At 40.6% G+C, this 13,088-nt stretch overlaps 1 protein-coding gene across 1 annotated transcript; it reads right to left on the bottom strand.

Annotated features, from left to right (window-relative positions):
- Positions 1-7,552: 7,552 nt before the first annotated feature.
- Positions 7,553-12,856, bottom strand: LOC104114852 (cyclin-T1-3-like). Its single transcript, XM_009625390.4, has 8 exons — positions 12,722-12,856; positions 12,524-12,610; positions 10,988-11,305; positions 10,730-10,811; positions 10,224-10,358; positions 9,962-10,137; positions 9,699-9,850; positions 7,553-8,996 (listed from the first exon to the last, which is right to left on the bottom strand). Exons 3-8 carry the CDS (start codon positions 11,215-11,217, stop codon positions 8,485-8,487), a joined length of 1,287 nt encoding a protein of 428 aa, XP_009623685.1. The 5' UTR covers positions 11,218-11,305; positions 12,524-12,610; positions 12,722-12,856; the 3' UTR covers positions 7,553-8,484.
- Positions 12,857-13,088: the final 232 nt, after the last annotated feature.

Below are 13,088 nucleotides of genomic sequence, written 5' to 3' on the forward strand. Positions count from 1 at the left end.
TTTGCTGTATTTAGAATTGTATCAAGAGTAGGACTCCCCTACTATATAAAGGGGGTCTGATCATTTGTAAGACATATCACATTTACGCAATACAAAGCAACATACTGCCTTCTTCTAGCTTTCAATATCTTGCTACTCTGTTCTTATATCAGTTGAATCTTTACTTGGTTTGAGGGTGATCGAACTTGAGGGCCAAGGCTATTCGATTCGTTTGGTTTACATTTATTTCTTTCACAGTCAATTTTAACATTAATATATATATTTCCTCAATTTATGCCAAATTATATCACGTATCCTTAAAACCGCGTATAAATTCAATTGTTATCTATTTTTAGGGTAAACAATTTGGCGCCCACCGTGGAGCTAAGGATAATAGTGATTGCCTGGTACTAACTTTCATAACACACACTATTTTACACTTGTTCTTGTGAGTATCATTGATTCCAGGCTAAAACACAAAAATGTCAAACTCTCAATCAGCACCTCAACATGTTGACAACGAGTCCGGTCACCAAGGTAAAAATAACAACATAGCACCCGGTAACGAGATACCGCCTGCTAATCCCGTTGGAATTCCGATCGCAGATCCGATCGACGCTAATTCGCATGTGGCTATCGATGCAAATTTGCCTACCGACCCCGAAAATAGCATTCGTGGTAGAGCTTGATCGGTAACTCGGAACACACAAAATGTTGAAGGAGAAGGGATCAATCTACGAATGATCTTCGAAATGTTGCAAGCTCAACATGCGGCAATAGCTCAGTTACAACACCAAAGCCGCGCACCAAGCAGGGCTAAGCCCGATCCTCCCCCGGAAATCACCCGCAGGGATGAATCGGTCGTAGATAGGTCAAACGAACGTGAATCGAGGGCTAGCTCCGAAGTTATAAAGATGCTTGAGGAGCTGACAAAACGGATAGAATCAGGGGAGAAGAATATCGAGGCAAAAAGGTGAAAACTTATAATTCCAGGGTAGACCAAATTCCAGGGGAATGGATATCGTTGGCCCTCTTCCATGGGCACCAGGTAAAGCTCAATTTATTTTATTTATGACTGACTATTTTTCTAAGTGGGTTGAAGCACAGGCCTTCGAGAAAGTTAGGGAGAAGGAAATCATCGAATTCATTTGGGATCACATCATATGTCGATTCGGGATGTCATCCGAAATTGTGTGTGATAACGGGAAACAGTTCATCAGCATCAAAGTAACCAAATTCCTCGAAGAACAAAAGATCAAAATAATCCTATCAATACCTTATCATCCTAGTGGGAACGGGCAAGCCGAATCGACCAACAAAACCATCATCCAAAATCTTAAGAAGAGGCTAACCAACGCCAAAGGAAAGTGGAGGGAAATTTTGCCCGAAGTTCTTTGGGCGTACCGCACAACCTCGAAGTCCAGTACCGGGGCTACCCGATTCTCGTTAGTTTATAGCACCGAAGCCCTAATACCGGCCGAAGTTGGAGAGCCGAGTATCCGGTTCCGATATGCAACAAAGAAATCAAATGACGAGGCCATGAATACGAACCTTGAACTATTGGATGAAAGGCGTAAAGTCACCCTCATCCGATTAGCCGCCCAAAAGCAACGGATCGAGAGATATTACAATCGAAGAGCCAATCTTCGATATTTTAACGTCGGAAACTTAGTGCTAAGGAAAGTCACCCTCAACACCCGAAATCCAAATGAAGAAAAATTGGGTCCGAATTGGGAAGGACCATACTAAATTCTCGAGGTTACCGAAAAAGGGTCCTACAAGCTCGGAACGATGAATGGAGAACAAGTACCGAGCAATTGGAACATATCTCACCTAAAACGGTATTACTGCAGGTGGTTAACAAGAAGTGACGATGGATTTTTCGACAAATGGCATGAAATCTTTAGGTTTGAAAGTACGTGTTGCACTCTTTTTCCCTTAGACCGGCTTTGTCCCAAATGGGTTTTTCGGTGAGGTTTTTAACTAGGCAACAATGAATCGTGCTAACTTAGAATCAAGTCCGATTACGAATCGGCACTGAAGATCAATTCAACAATATCCGAGGTTCCTTTGCAATCAATCTCGAATACTGGGGGGGCTACCCTCGGATATGCATTGTTTTCGAGTATCAACTCTAGCGAGGAAACTACTTCATAATGGGAGGGTCTCGATAGAAATGATTTATTGTAAGGGCCAAACGGTCAAAACGAACTGTGCCCATGTAGATTGCTCGAGCCCTGGCATAAAACATGTACGCATGTATGATTATTTTGATCGAGAATAAAGAGAAGTACTTTCCTTGCAATCATCTATGTTTTAAAAAATTTCCTCTTTACATCCCTTTAAAGAACTTCGTACTTCCGAAAAATAACAAGCCTAAGGGCATTACATAACCAGAATGCGAATGACCACCCCCTCACTCGGGGACTGCCGTCCAACTCAAACAGCCCAAGTCATCGGGCCTCAGGGGCAAAAGACCTATTAGGCAACTCCCCGATTTCTAAAGGCCAAGGCCACCCCACTCGGGGACCATTATCTCGGGCAAGCTCGGATGACTCGGAAAAATAAGCCCAATGGGTAGTTCCCGAACTAAAAGGCTACGGCCAATTTAACATGGCTCGGAGACGTCCGAGAGCCATAATAAAAATAGGCCTTCAAAAAAGAGAAATTTTCACAACCGGTTCTAAAGGCTGCCCTCGACAAAGTCATAAACTTAAGATATTTTTGGGGGAAAATCTTCGGTAACGTCGAACCTAAATAACGCCTTAACCCAGAAAGACAATAAAAGTAAGATTTGTTCGAAACCTCGAACACAACCTCATTGTTTAACGCTAAGAAATTCCGACCTTTATGAATACAAGTAATAAAGTAAAGGACAAATTTGAGAGCTGAAAGGGGAAGGAAAGCCTTATATATATATAATAATTTTTACAAAGGCCAGATCGGCCTAATACAAAACTTTACAATGGCCTAAACAAAGATGCAAAAATATAAAGGCCAAAGTGGCCCGGTCTTCATCGGGGGTAACATCTCTATCCCCGTGATCTTCCCCGTCTTCGGATTCGCTTAAGCTGTCGGAATCTTCCTCAGGAAAGGCCAGCTTTCGGGCCCTGGTTTCCTCTGCTTTGGCATTCTCGATTTCGGTCATAATATCGAAGCCTTGAGCACGAACTCCTTCGAGAGCTTCCCTTCGAGCTTGCCATTTTGCATGATCCACCATACTCTTGGCCTTTGCTTGGATGGCCTCAACATCGACTTTAAATTGGGCCACTTTAGCATCAGCTTTGGTGTTGGCCACGACCACCTCAGATCTGGCCACTTCGAGTTCATTAGCCAAGTTTTCCTTATCAGAAATAACCAAGTCCAACTGAGATTGAAGCTCCTTGATTTTCTCGACCTGCGTCGAGGCCTTCTCTTTTGCAGCTTGGAGCTGGGTCTCGGCTGACTTCAGTTGAGGTTGGACGGTTTCCTTTTTCGAGGCTAAGATGTCCATATACTTCTTGAATTCTTCAACCTCGGCTTGTATCGTATCTACTTATTTCTGAAGCTCCCCGATCTGTTAGAGCCTCTACCGGACCTGCGGGATCGGATCGTTAGTTACTATATCTAATTCAGCTTCACTATCGTGAAGCACTCAGAATACCTGCTCGGCCATCTCGGCATGCTCATCCTGAGTCGTTACTAAATCGGCCTGAAGCTTCTAACTGAGAAGCTTGTAGGTGTCACTTTTCTCAGTGAGGTCCCGGACCTCGGCTTCATGATGAGTTAATTTCTCCCGATATCGGAGGAAAGCCTCGTGATGCAGCACCAAAGCCTGCAAGCATAAGGGACGACGTTATAGTTATTTACAACTTTAAAAGTTAGAATATATGAGAAAGGAAAGACACGCGAATTTCCTTGATTTAATACTTATTGGGCTTCATTGAATAGGCATGGGAACCCGACGACGGTTCCTTCCTTGGTACCGGCAGGTCATCGAGCCCGGTGACGTCTTCCAAAGTAGCAGATTCAACCCCATCCAAGAAGCCATGGATATCGCTCACCCCCTGAGGACTCAACATACCGGACTCATGGATCATGACATCCGAAATCTGAGGGGATCCACTGATGTCGATCGCTCCAAGTTTGTCTATTGGGGCATTTTTCGCAGCTCGAGAACCATCGTCCCCGATCTCTCTCTCGACCCCCTAGCTTGGGGAGGAATGGGCTCGACCTTCTCTAACTCGGAAGCTTCAACTAGAGCTCTCTTACCGACCTCCTCATGTCGGGATATTTCAACTTCAGCGCTTGCCGGTTCGAGAACTCCTTGTACGATGACACCTGCCCGCACGCGGGCCACCAGTTTGGATTTATCTTCCTTTTCTTCTTCTTCGGACTCATCCCTTAATCGACGGATTGAGTCCGAAGACATAGCACCGGTGTCCCCCTAGGCTTGCGAGACCTCCTCGCCGGTCTTTTCTTTTTTGAGCCCGGGGAACTCGGAGCCCCCTTCCTCTTCTTCTCTTTGGCCTGCTTCGAAGCAGGTGGGTGGGGAAGGACTTCTTCATCACCAGATGGGGGCCTCATTGCAACATCCTTCCCGAGGCCTACAAAGGAAAAAAGATGAGTAAGCTCGAGAAGAAGCCCGAACGATCACCGTTCTAAGAAAGAAACTTACCATGATTGCGGGCCTCCCATCGACCCTTCGATAACTCCATCCAAGCACGCTCTGAGTATGGGCTCTGTAACACGAGGCCTTTGACCCATTTTTTAAGTTTCGGAATTGGGTCCGGCATTTGGGCCACAGCTGCGACGCTAAAAAAATATCAATGAAGAAAGAAATAAGAAGAAAAGCAACGAACGATATTAAACCTTCAAAGCGAAGTACTACTTACGTTTTTTGTTCCATTTTTCAGGAAATGGCATGTCTTCAGCAGGGATCAGGTCTGAAGTCCTTACTCGAACAAATCGGCCCATCCAACCTCGGTCCCGACCTTCATCTATGCTCGAGAACGGAGCCTTACTGGCTCGGCGAGCAAGCTTGATCAGCCCCCTTCGATAGAGTCGGTGACTGTAGAGGCGTATAAGGTGGTCGAGGGTAAAGGTACATCCCTCGATTTTCCTTACAAATAATCGGAGGAGAATCACTATTCTCCAGAAGAAGGGGCGGATCTGGCTGAGGGTCGCATCATACTTCTTGCAAAAGGCAATGATGATGGGGTCTAAGGGACCCAACGTAAAGGGGTAAGTGTAAACACTTAGAAACCCCTCCACATGGGTAGTGATCGATTCCTCGGGCGAAGGAACCACCACATGCTTATTGACCCAGTTGAAGTCCTGTTTAACGCTAGCGAGGAGTTTTTCGGTGATTGTGCATATGTACCTCGAGACCGGCTCACATCGGCCTGTTACCAAGGAGGCTTTTTTGACCCTAAAATCAGTAACAGTCGGGCACCCTGCCGGAACGAATTCCTCAGGGTGGGGTTCTGCCGCAACCTCACCGCTGGCGGGCCGTGATGAAGAAGCAACCTCCTTTTGCGGTACGGTCTTAGAAGTTTTTGCCATTGAAGAACAGGAGAAAAGAGAGTTAAGATAGTATGTGGATTGATGAGAATTCAAGAAATTTGGGTGCAAAAGTTGTAAAGCAAAGGGATTTTTGAAGAAAAAGCAAGAGTAGGAAGAGCTTTGAACGTAAAAGTTTGAATGAGAAAAAGCTAGGGTACTTATAGCTTGCTGGTGACGGTTCAGAACCGGTAGTGGCCGACCAACGACTGACAGACATTTAATACCTTGATAACTGGACCGACGGGACATTTCGAGTCGTTGCTTATGTCATGATCGGGTGTACCAGTGACATTCGTCGTTTACGTCATTACCCGTCGAGACGGAGCTCGAAAATTCATATCGTTTCTCGTTATCTTCTCTCCGAGAAATGAGGGGACTATCTGTATACAGTCAAAACCGGACTTGCCCTTTCGTATGACTGATCGAGACTAGAACATGATATGGCAAGGTTCAAATTCGTGTTATATCGAACCATGGTGCGAAGTTAGATTGCCGAGCTCGTGACCCATAGATCGATCAAGATCGAGATCGGTCAAGATCGAGACCAGCCAAGATTAAGACCGAGCAAAATAGAGATCGAACGAGACCAAGGGAAGCTTACCGAGCCAAATAACAGAAAGCCAAAATATTCGCAATCGGGCGAGGATCGCGGCGGAAATCCCGACACGTATCAAGAAGAGGCCGATTAATTAGCCTATCATGGGATTCTTTGCTGTATTTAGAATTGTATCAAGAGTAGGACTCCCCTACTATATAAAGGGAGTCTGATCATTTGTAAGACAGATCACATTTACGCAATACAAAGCAATATACTGCCTTCTTCTAGCTTTCAATATCTTGCTACTCTGTTCTTATATCAGATGAATCTTCACTTGGTTTGAGGGTGATCGAACATGAGGGCCAAGGCTTTTCGATTCGTTTGGTTTGCATTTATTTCTTTCACAGTCAATTTTAACATTAATATATATATTTCCTCAATTTGTGCCAAGTTATATCACGTATCCTTAAAACCGCGTATAAATTCAATTGTTATCCGTTTTTAGGATAAACACGGTCAAAAGAGCTATTTGACTCCCCCCATGCCCTACTTCCCTGAGCTCTATTATAAAAATGTCAAAATGGAGGTCCATATATCTTGTTAAAAGTTGTGCAAATTTTGTTTGAGTTGCCAAGCTTATCTTCTTTGCAGAAAGAAATTACTAGTTGTATTCGTTAGACCTGATAGATGTACAATTCATCACTTGTTAGCAGCTCTTAGATGCTTGTGCCTCTTATTTCTTATTTCATTTCTGAATAAGACAAACCAACTATCTTGTGTATGTACTCGTTAATTACTACTATAGGTTATGGTTGTACCTCTTATAACAAGTTACGATAGTCATGTTTAATCTTCTTATATGAAGTTATACGTAGTTGTACTATTTCTGTTATGGTGGGTGGTGTGTATAATTTAGATAAGTGGGGCTCTTACTGTGTCTATAACAATAAAAAGAAATAGTTTTATGTGTTAATGGAGCAGTAGGGTTCCACCATAGATTTAAAAGTTGCTTCCTTGTATCATATTTAAGGCTTTAAATGCTATATATGTATGTTAGCTCTATTCATCTTTTTTGTTATTGTATTGAATTTGCAAAGTACTTGCTAATGTTATGAGCAACCTTGCTTACATGCAGTAGTATTGCTAGAATCAGTTACTCGGCAATCTTTTGACCATCATTGTATTCGGCAAGCCTTAGAAGGAAAACAAATTGATTTATGTAATTTGAATACTTTATAATTCAAATGCATTTGTTTAAAAAGAATATACGTCCTTGCCTGTGACTAGTATCTATATCTTACGAGAAGACTTCTAGTTAGTTGGCTGAAAACTCTCTTCTTACATTCACGAACAGTGTACAAATAATTTAATTATGACGAAACTAAGTTTTTTTTTTGATAATTAACCATAAGCATATAGATCATCGAGTAATGATTTTCATCCAAAATGCAGTGTTGGTTGCATTGGCATTTCAAATAAGAGGGCTTTCCGTTCAAGATAGAATATACTATGATGACATCCAAGTTTGCTTATTAACGAGCAAAATTGTCCATAACGAAGCAATTGTTAAAAGTACATCTTGACAAGTTCTGAGTACATGACTACTCAAGTGCTTCCTTGTTACAGGGTACTAAGAAAACAAAGAAGAAATAATTGACCTCTTGAAGTAGAATACTTACTCTTTCAGCTATAAACAATAGTAGTAATAAAAACCAGCTGCAAAAGTGAACTTATCAAAGGACCCAAATCCCCATGTTTCCACTTTCGGCCTATGTTCCTACACAAGCCTCCCCAACTGATACCCTTTGCTGTTCTCTTTCTTTCTACGTTAGAGGATCCGTATCATGAGACCCTCCCGCCATTGAGCCTCGGGGAATTCCCAGTTAATAAAACAGACCGTCCCTGTATTAAAGAGAGACTTCTCTTCTAGTTCCTATTCAGAAAGACCTGTCGGAAATCGCGTTATTACCTTATCGAACCCAAGCTCAACAAACATTTGGATAATCCACATACATTTTACCATCTCTCTCTCTCTCTCTCTCTCTCTCTCTCTCTCTCTCTCGGGCATCCCATCTTTCAACAGTTAAATTTTGTTATTACTCTTAGTATAAATGGACTGCATGTATATGCACAAAATCATACCCTTTATATAAAAACATCAAGGCATGAAAAGCCAACATTATGCGCAGTAGACCCCGTATCTGGAGTCTATTATCTGCTAAATAAGATTGAACCAGATGCAGAATATGTTACCATAACTGGACAACAGTTTCTGAATGTCATCTTCTTACCTGAAAAGTTTCACACCTGCATTTTCAGCACCTTGCTACTTCAAATGCATCTTCAGTTAAGTGTCTTTTTTCGCTTTTCTGCTTGTACTTCCATAGAACCTATTTCATCCAATGCAATAGCAGAAAGTGGCACTATCCCAAGTTTTCCAGCTCTCTCTCAATCCAAGCCTCACTATCAATCTCGTCATCCTTGGCTAATTTCTTCAGTGAATTCTTTTCCAATTTCCTCCTCTTCAATCTCTCCTTGATTCGATCAATATCAATATTTCCATTGTGATCGCCAGCAGAGATGGTCTGGCAAATTTCTTTTTTGGCGTCATCCTTAATTGGCTGACAAACACCATCCTCAACTGCACTATTTGCACTACCACACTCACTCTCTGTCTCCTTGACAGTGTTGACGATGTTGCAGGATTCTTTCTCACTGCATTTGGATGTCACGGAGGTAGACGACCCTCTGGCCTCCACCAATTCCATATTCCTGGAATCTTGTGCAACAACTGACACACTTGAGATACAAGACTCTGTGCTACTTGACACTGCCTTTCCAGCAACAGGTTTTAATTCAGTCGACCTGCCAGACATGGATGGTGTTACTTGTTTCTGATTCTGCTCCAGCAACTGAAGCATCTTTTGAATAACCTCTGAGAAAGAACAAATAGAAGAAGAAGTTAGGTGCTCAAGTTACTAAGGTCGTGGAACAGCATAATAGGATGGAAGGGAAACATTTACCAAGGAATAAGGGTTAGTTCATAAGAAAAAGAAACATATACAAGGAAGGTCAAACAACCAAAAGTATTGACTTCACACAACTTGTGGATTAATAATTGTTATCCAGTGTAGAGCATGTCTTAGTTTCAGGATTTTTTCCTTTGAGACAAAGTTAAACTGCAGGTCTTCCATACAGAGTAGGGTTTGTCTTCCGCTTCCTTTAAGATATTGCGAGTGTATATCAGTTTACATTTGTGAATAATATAAGTTTGACATGATTGAAACTTTACATGCCTTTGCCCAACCATTTAAAGATTACTAAAACAAGACCGCATTTCCTATGTGTTTTTCTTCTAATCTATGAAGACTTTGTAAAGTCAATCCAAGTGAACCAATGATATCCAAACGTGAAAATCTGAAAACTAATTGTCTGAATTGTTAGCAGAAAGAACAGCTCTGATATTTAATTAAAAGCTCTACAGTTAGCCCGCAGATTCAGTTGCCCACTGTCTTCTTAAGAACTCATCAGCTTTATTATGATTTTAACTCTACAATGGAGATCTTCTTTCATCACCTTCAAACGACATGGAATTGCGAAAAACTAATATGGGTAAATCCGTAAATATATAACATACCTTCTAACTGTTTCGGTGCAACGTCAAATTGCATCCACCAGGGATTCCCTTTTCCAGTAGGCAATTTCACTTTCAGAAGTTTAGCAGCAAGGAACATGGAACCAGCAGCGATATAATGGGGCTTATACTGCAAGCACAGTGTTGTGCGAAGCCTACCAACCACATGATTATTAATTTCTGGAGTTCAAAATTTGGAAGTAGAAAATAAGTGAATCACATTCTATAAATAAAGAACCATCACCATCGCGTGAAAAGATACTAACCAATCATTCACAAAATTCCAAGCTACTTTGACCATCTCCTTGTTAGAAATTTCCAACCTCTTCATAGCTGCAACAAGTGTCTTGTAAGGATGTTCGATGTTAAGATCAAATGCAACTGTCGCAAGCAGCATTCTCTCACCAGCTACAATCGACTCCTTTTCCTTATCATAGATATCCTGTGATATGAAGCATGACATTAGGAAGAAAAAAAAAGAATAGAAGTTAGCGGGAAATAACAAAGCTGTGATAATTGATGACATACCTTTTGTCTGATCCTCAGTGGAGCTGATGGATCCCATTTATAAACTAACTTGTAGGAAACAACAACAAAATCACTCAGCCAGCGTGGTGTTTCTTCAGCTTTGCAGGCAAGGAACATGCTCACCGTCGCGACAATCTGCACAGAGCGCAGTGCCACACCAAAGAGCGCATGATGAATCAAAAGAGAGGGACATACTTATAATGCAATACTGTAGGCCTGATTTGGCTTTAAATTGATATCTGAACCAATTCCACTTAGTCTTACAAAGGGTAACATCAGAATTTACTACGAAAACAATTGCACATTTGCAATATATTTTACTTCACGGTAGAGCTAAACATAACATTGTGTATACAAGTGTTTTATCCTGTCAAGCAGCTCAAGTCCCGGTTTGGCAAAACAAATATTTAACTGTCTGCAAGATATTAACCATGCTTAAAAGAACTTAACTGCAAATCTGTGTTTCATAGTCAATTGCGATTACAAGAGTAAGAAATGACTTCTACCTGCCAATGGTTCTTTGCATGAGATTGGCGCATGTAAAAGCGATGGCACAACATCATTGCAGTAGCTATGGTCACTTGAGGCCTGAAAAATTAAATATTCAACAACCTCCTATGAGAAATTGAGCATAAACAAGTTGCATGAATTCTCTTGGAAAAAAGTACGGGAATGAGAGAAAGAGACCAACGCAAGGATATAGTGCTCGTGCTACACAGAGATATCAAACTTTTCTCTACTGATTGAAATAGAGTGGATCTTACACTTTCAGCTCTATTCCAAGCTCTTGCAGGAAAGAGCAGTACAATTTCCTTAGATGTGACTCTTTTTCATAATCGATCCCATCCTTCCTTGACGGAGAGTGATCCTCTATTTCTTCTTTAGTGAAGTACCATCGTTGGGTCAAAGACTGAGATTTTTCTTGAATGTGCATGCTAGATGCAACTCTTGCAAGTTCTGGATAAGAAGGATTCTCTGGCAGTTGTCCTGCCATGTTCTTTCCCTCTTTCGCCAAGCAGATTAGCGGAACAGAATTTGGAAGCTAAATAAGTTCTTCGTTCCAAATAGGTAACTGGAATATTCTGCAAGTACAAAAATATAACTTTCTTAGGAAGTTGAATCCTTGCTAAGTTTAATCATCCAAGAAAATTCATAGAGCCGAAAACTTCCAAGCCAGTTGCATTCATGGTCAGCTAACAGTAAATGGCTAATCCGTTTAGAATCTTAAACCTTTTCCTACTTTTCCATCATGAACCGTAATGGAATCATGCTTACAGACAACTTAAAATGACTAATGCTGACAGCCAAAGACTGCTTATTGTTGAATATAGACATCCAAGGCAAAGGCTGTTTATTGTTTAATTACCGAAAATTGTTTAACATTGGTAAGAAAAAAGAAGAGAATAATTTGCGCTAAAGAAATATCATAGAGACAATAAACCTCAGTGCATTTGGAAGTAACGCACATCCATTGGACAGGTTTAGCATAGAAATCGAATACCCTTCTCTAATTTCACCTTTCTGGTACGGAGTACTTTTAACTTTTAAGTTATTCTTTTACTGAAGAGGACCTAAATAAAGTGGACTACATAAGAGATTTCACATAGCTGATCCCAACTACATATTGATAATTTGAAACCTATTTTCTTCACACGAAAGAAGTGGTGGTATGGAGATTTCTCAATTATGTGTTGATAACTTGAGCGCTTATTACTGCAAAATTAGAAGTAACCAATCAAAACATTTCTACAAAATTGGAAGTTATAATGAGAGGCAGCGAAGGGAACTGAAGGCTAATTTCAGCAAAACAATGGGATTAGTTGACACACAAAGAGCATCCCTTCTTTTTGAATTCATTAAGACAAAGTCAACACATAGAAAATGACACACACTTCAGATCCAAACACCTGAAAATTAAAAATAAAAGGCAAAACATGATCTTTGTAGAGAACTCTTAATTGAATTGATCATTTACCCCAATCATATCAAGTACATCATTAAGCGTTTCTACAAAAGATACTGCGAAAAACTTACCCAAAAGGAAAGTAGAACAAAATAGCAAAGGCAATTTGACCCAAAACACGAATCATAAACAAGCCATAAATCTAAACATCATTATAAAATCACATGCTTCCACTTTCAACACAATATATTGAATCTTGATCTCTTAAATTTCAAGGAAAAAAAATAAGATCTTGAATTTCTCATTACCGAGCTACCTTAATTAAATTGTATAATAATTAAAACCCAGAAAGGGAAAAACAAGGGGGAGGGGGGGAGGAAGAGAGAAAAGAGCAAACCTGAAGAAAATTGAGAATAAAGCTTGCGATATCCGCCGTGTGAGTAGAAGAGTGGCTAAGAAACAACGAATTTGGCAAAGAAAGAGCCTGAAAAAAGAAACTCTAAGTTGCAATTTAATGCTAATAGTTTAAGGTTAAGAATAAGAAGAAAGATATTCTGTGAAGTGGGAATAAGATAAGTTGACTCAACTATGTTACCTTTGGAAAGGTCTTCTGTCTTTCTCTGAGTTAGCCTTGGCTTCAAAGAGTTGCTTGCAAGTTGCAAGTACAAACACTTCCCTTTTTGCTTATCGGGCAAAGGGCAACGTTGCGATTTCCATATTTACGTTTCTTTCTCTTTCTTTTTTTCTTTTGAGTGTACAGGTTAAAACCTCTTAAATTATTACCTTTTTGTGAGGCTTGTATTTAAACTATTAAGTAATCTATTTCCTTTATCCTAGATTATAATTTCCTTTAGATTTAAGAATTTTCCGGTTAAAATTGTGACAAAATATTTAAGATAACTTGGTGAAAGAGGCGTGAGTAACGAAAAAATCTTAAAAATAAGTACACATGATTGTATGCA

The sequence above is a fragment of the Nicotiana tomentosiformis genome, chromosome 11 (assembly GCF_000390325.3).
Source record: "Nicotiana tomentosiformis chromosome 11, ASM39032v3, whole genome shotgun sequence".
Lineage (NCBI taxonomy): Eukaryota > Viridiplantae > Streptophyta > Magnoliopsida > Solanales > Solanaceae > Nicotiana > Nicotiana tomentosiformis.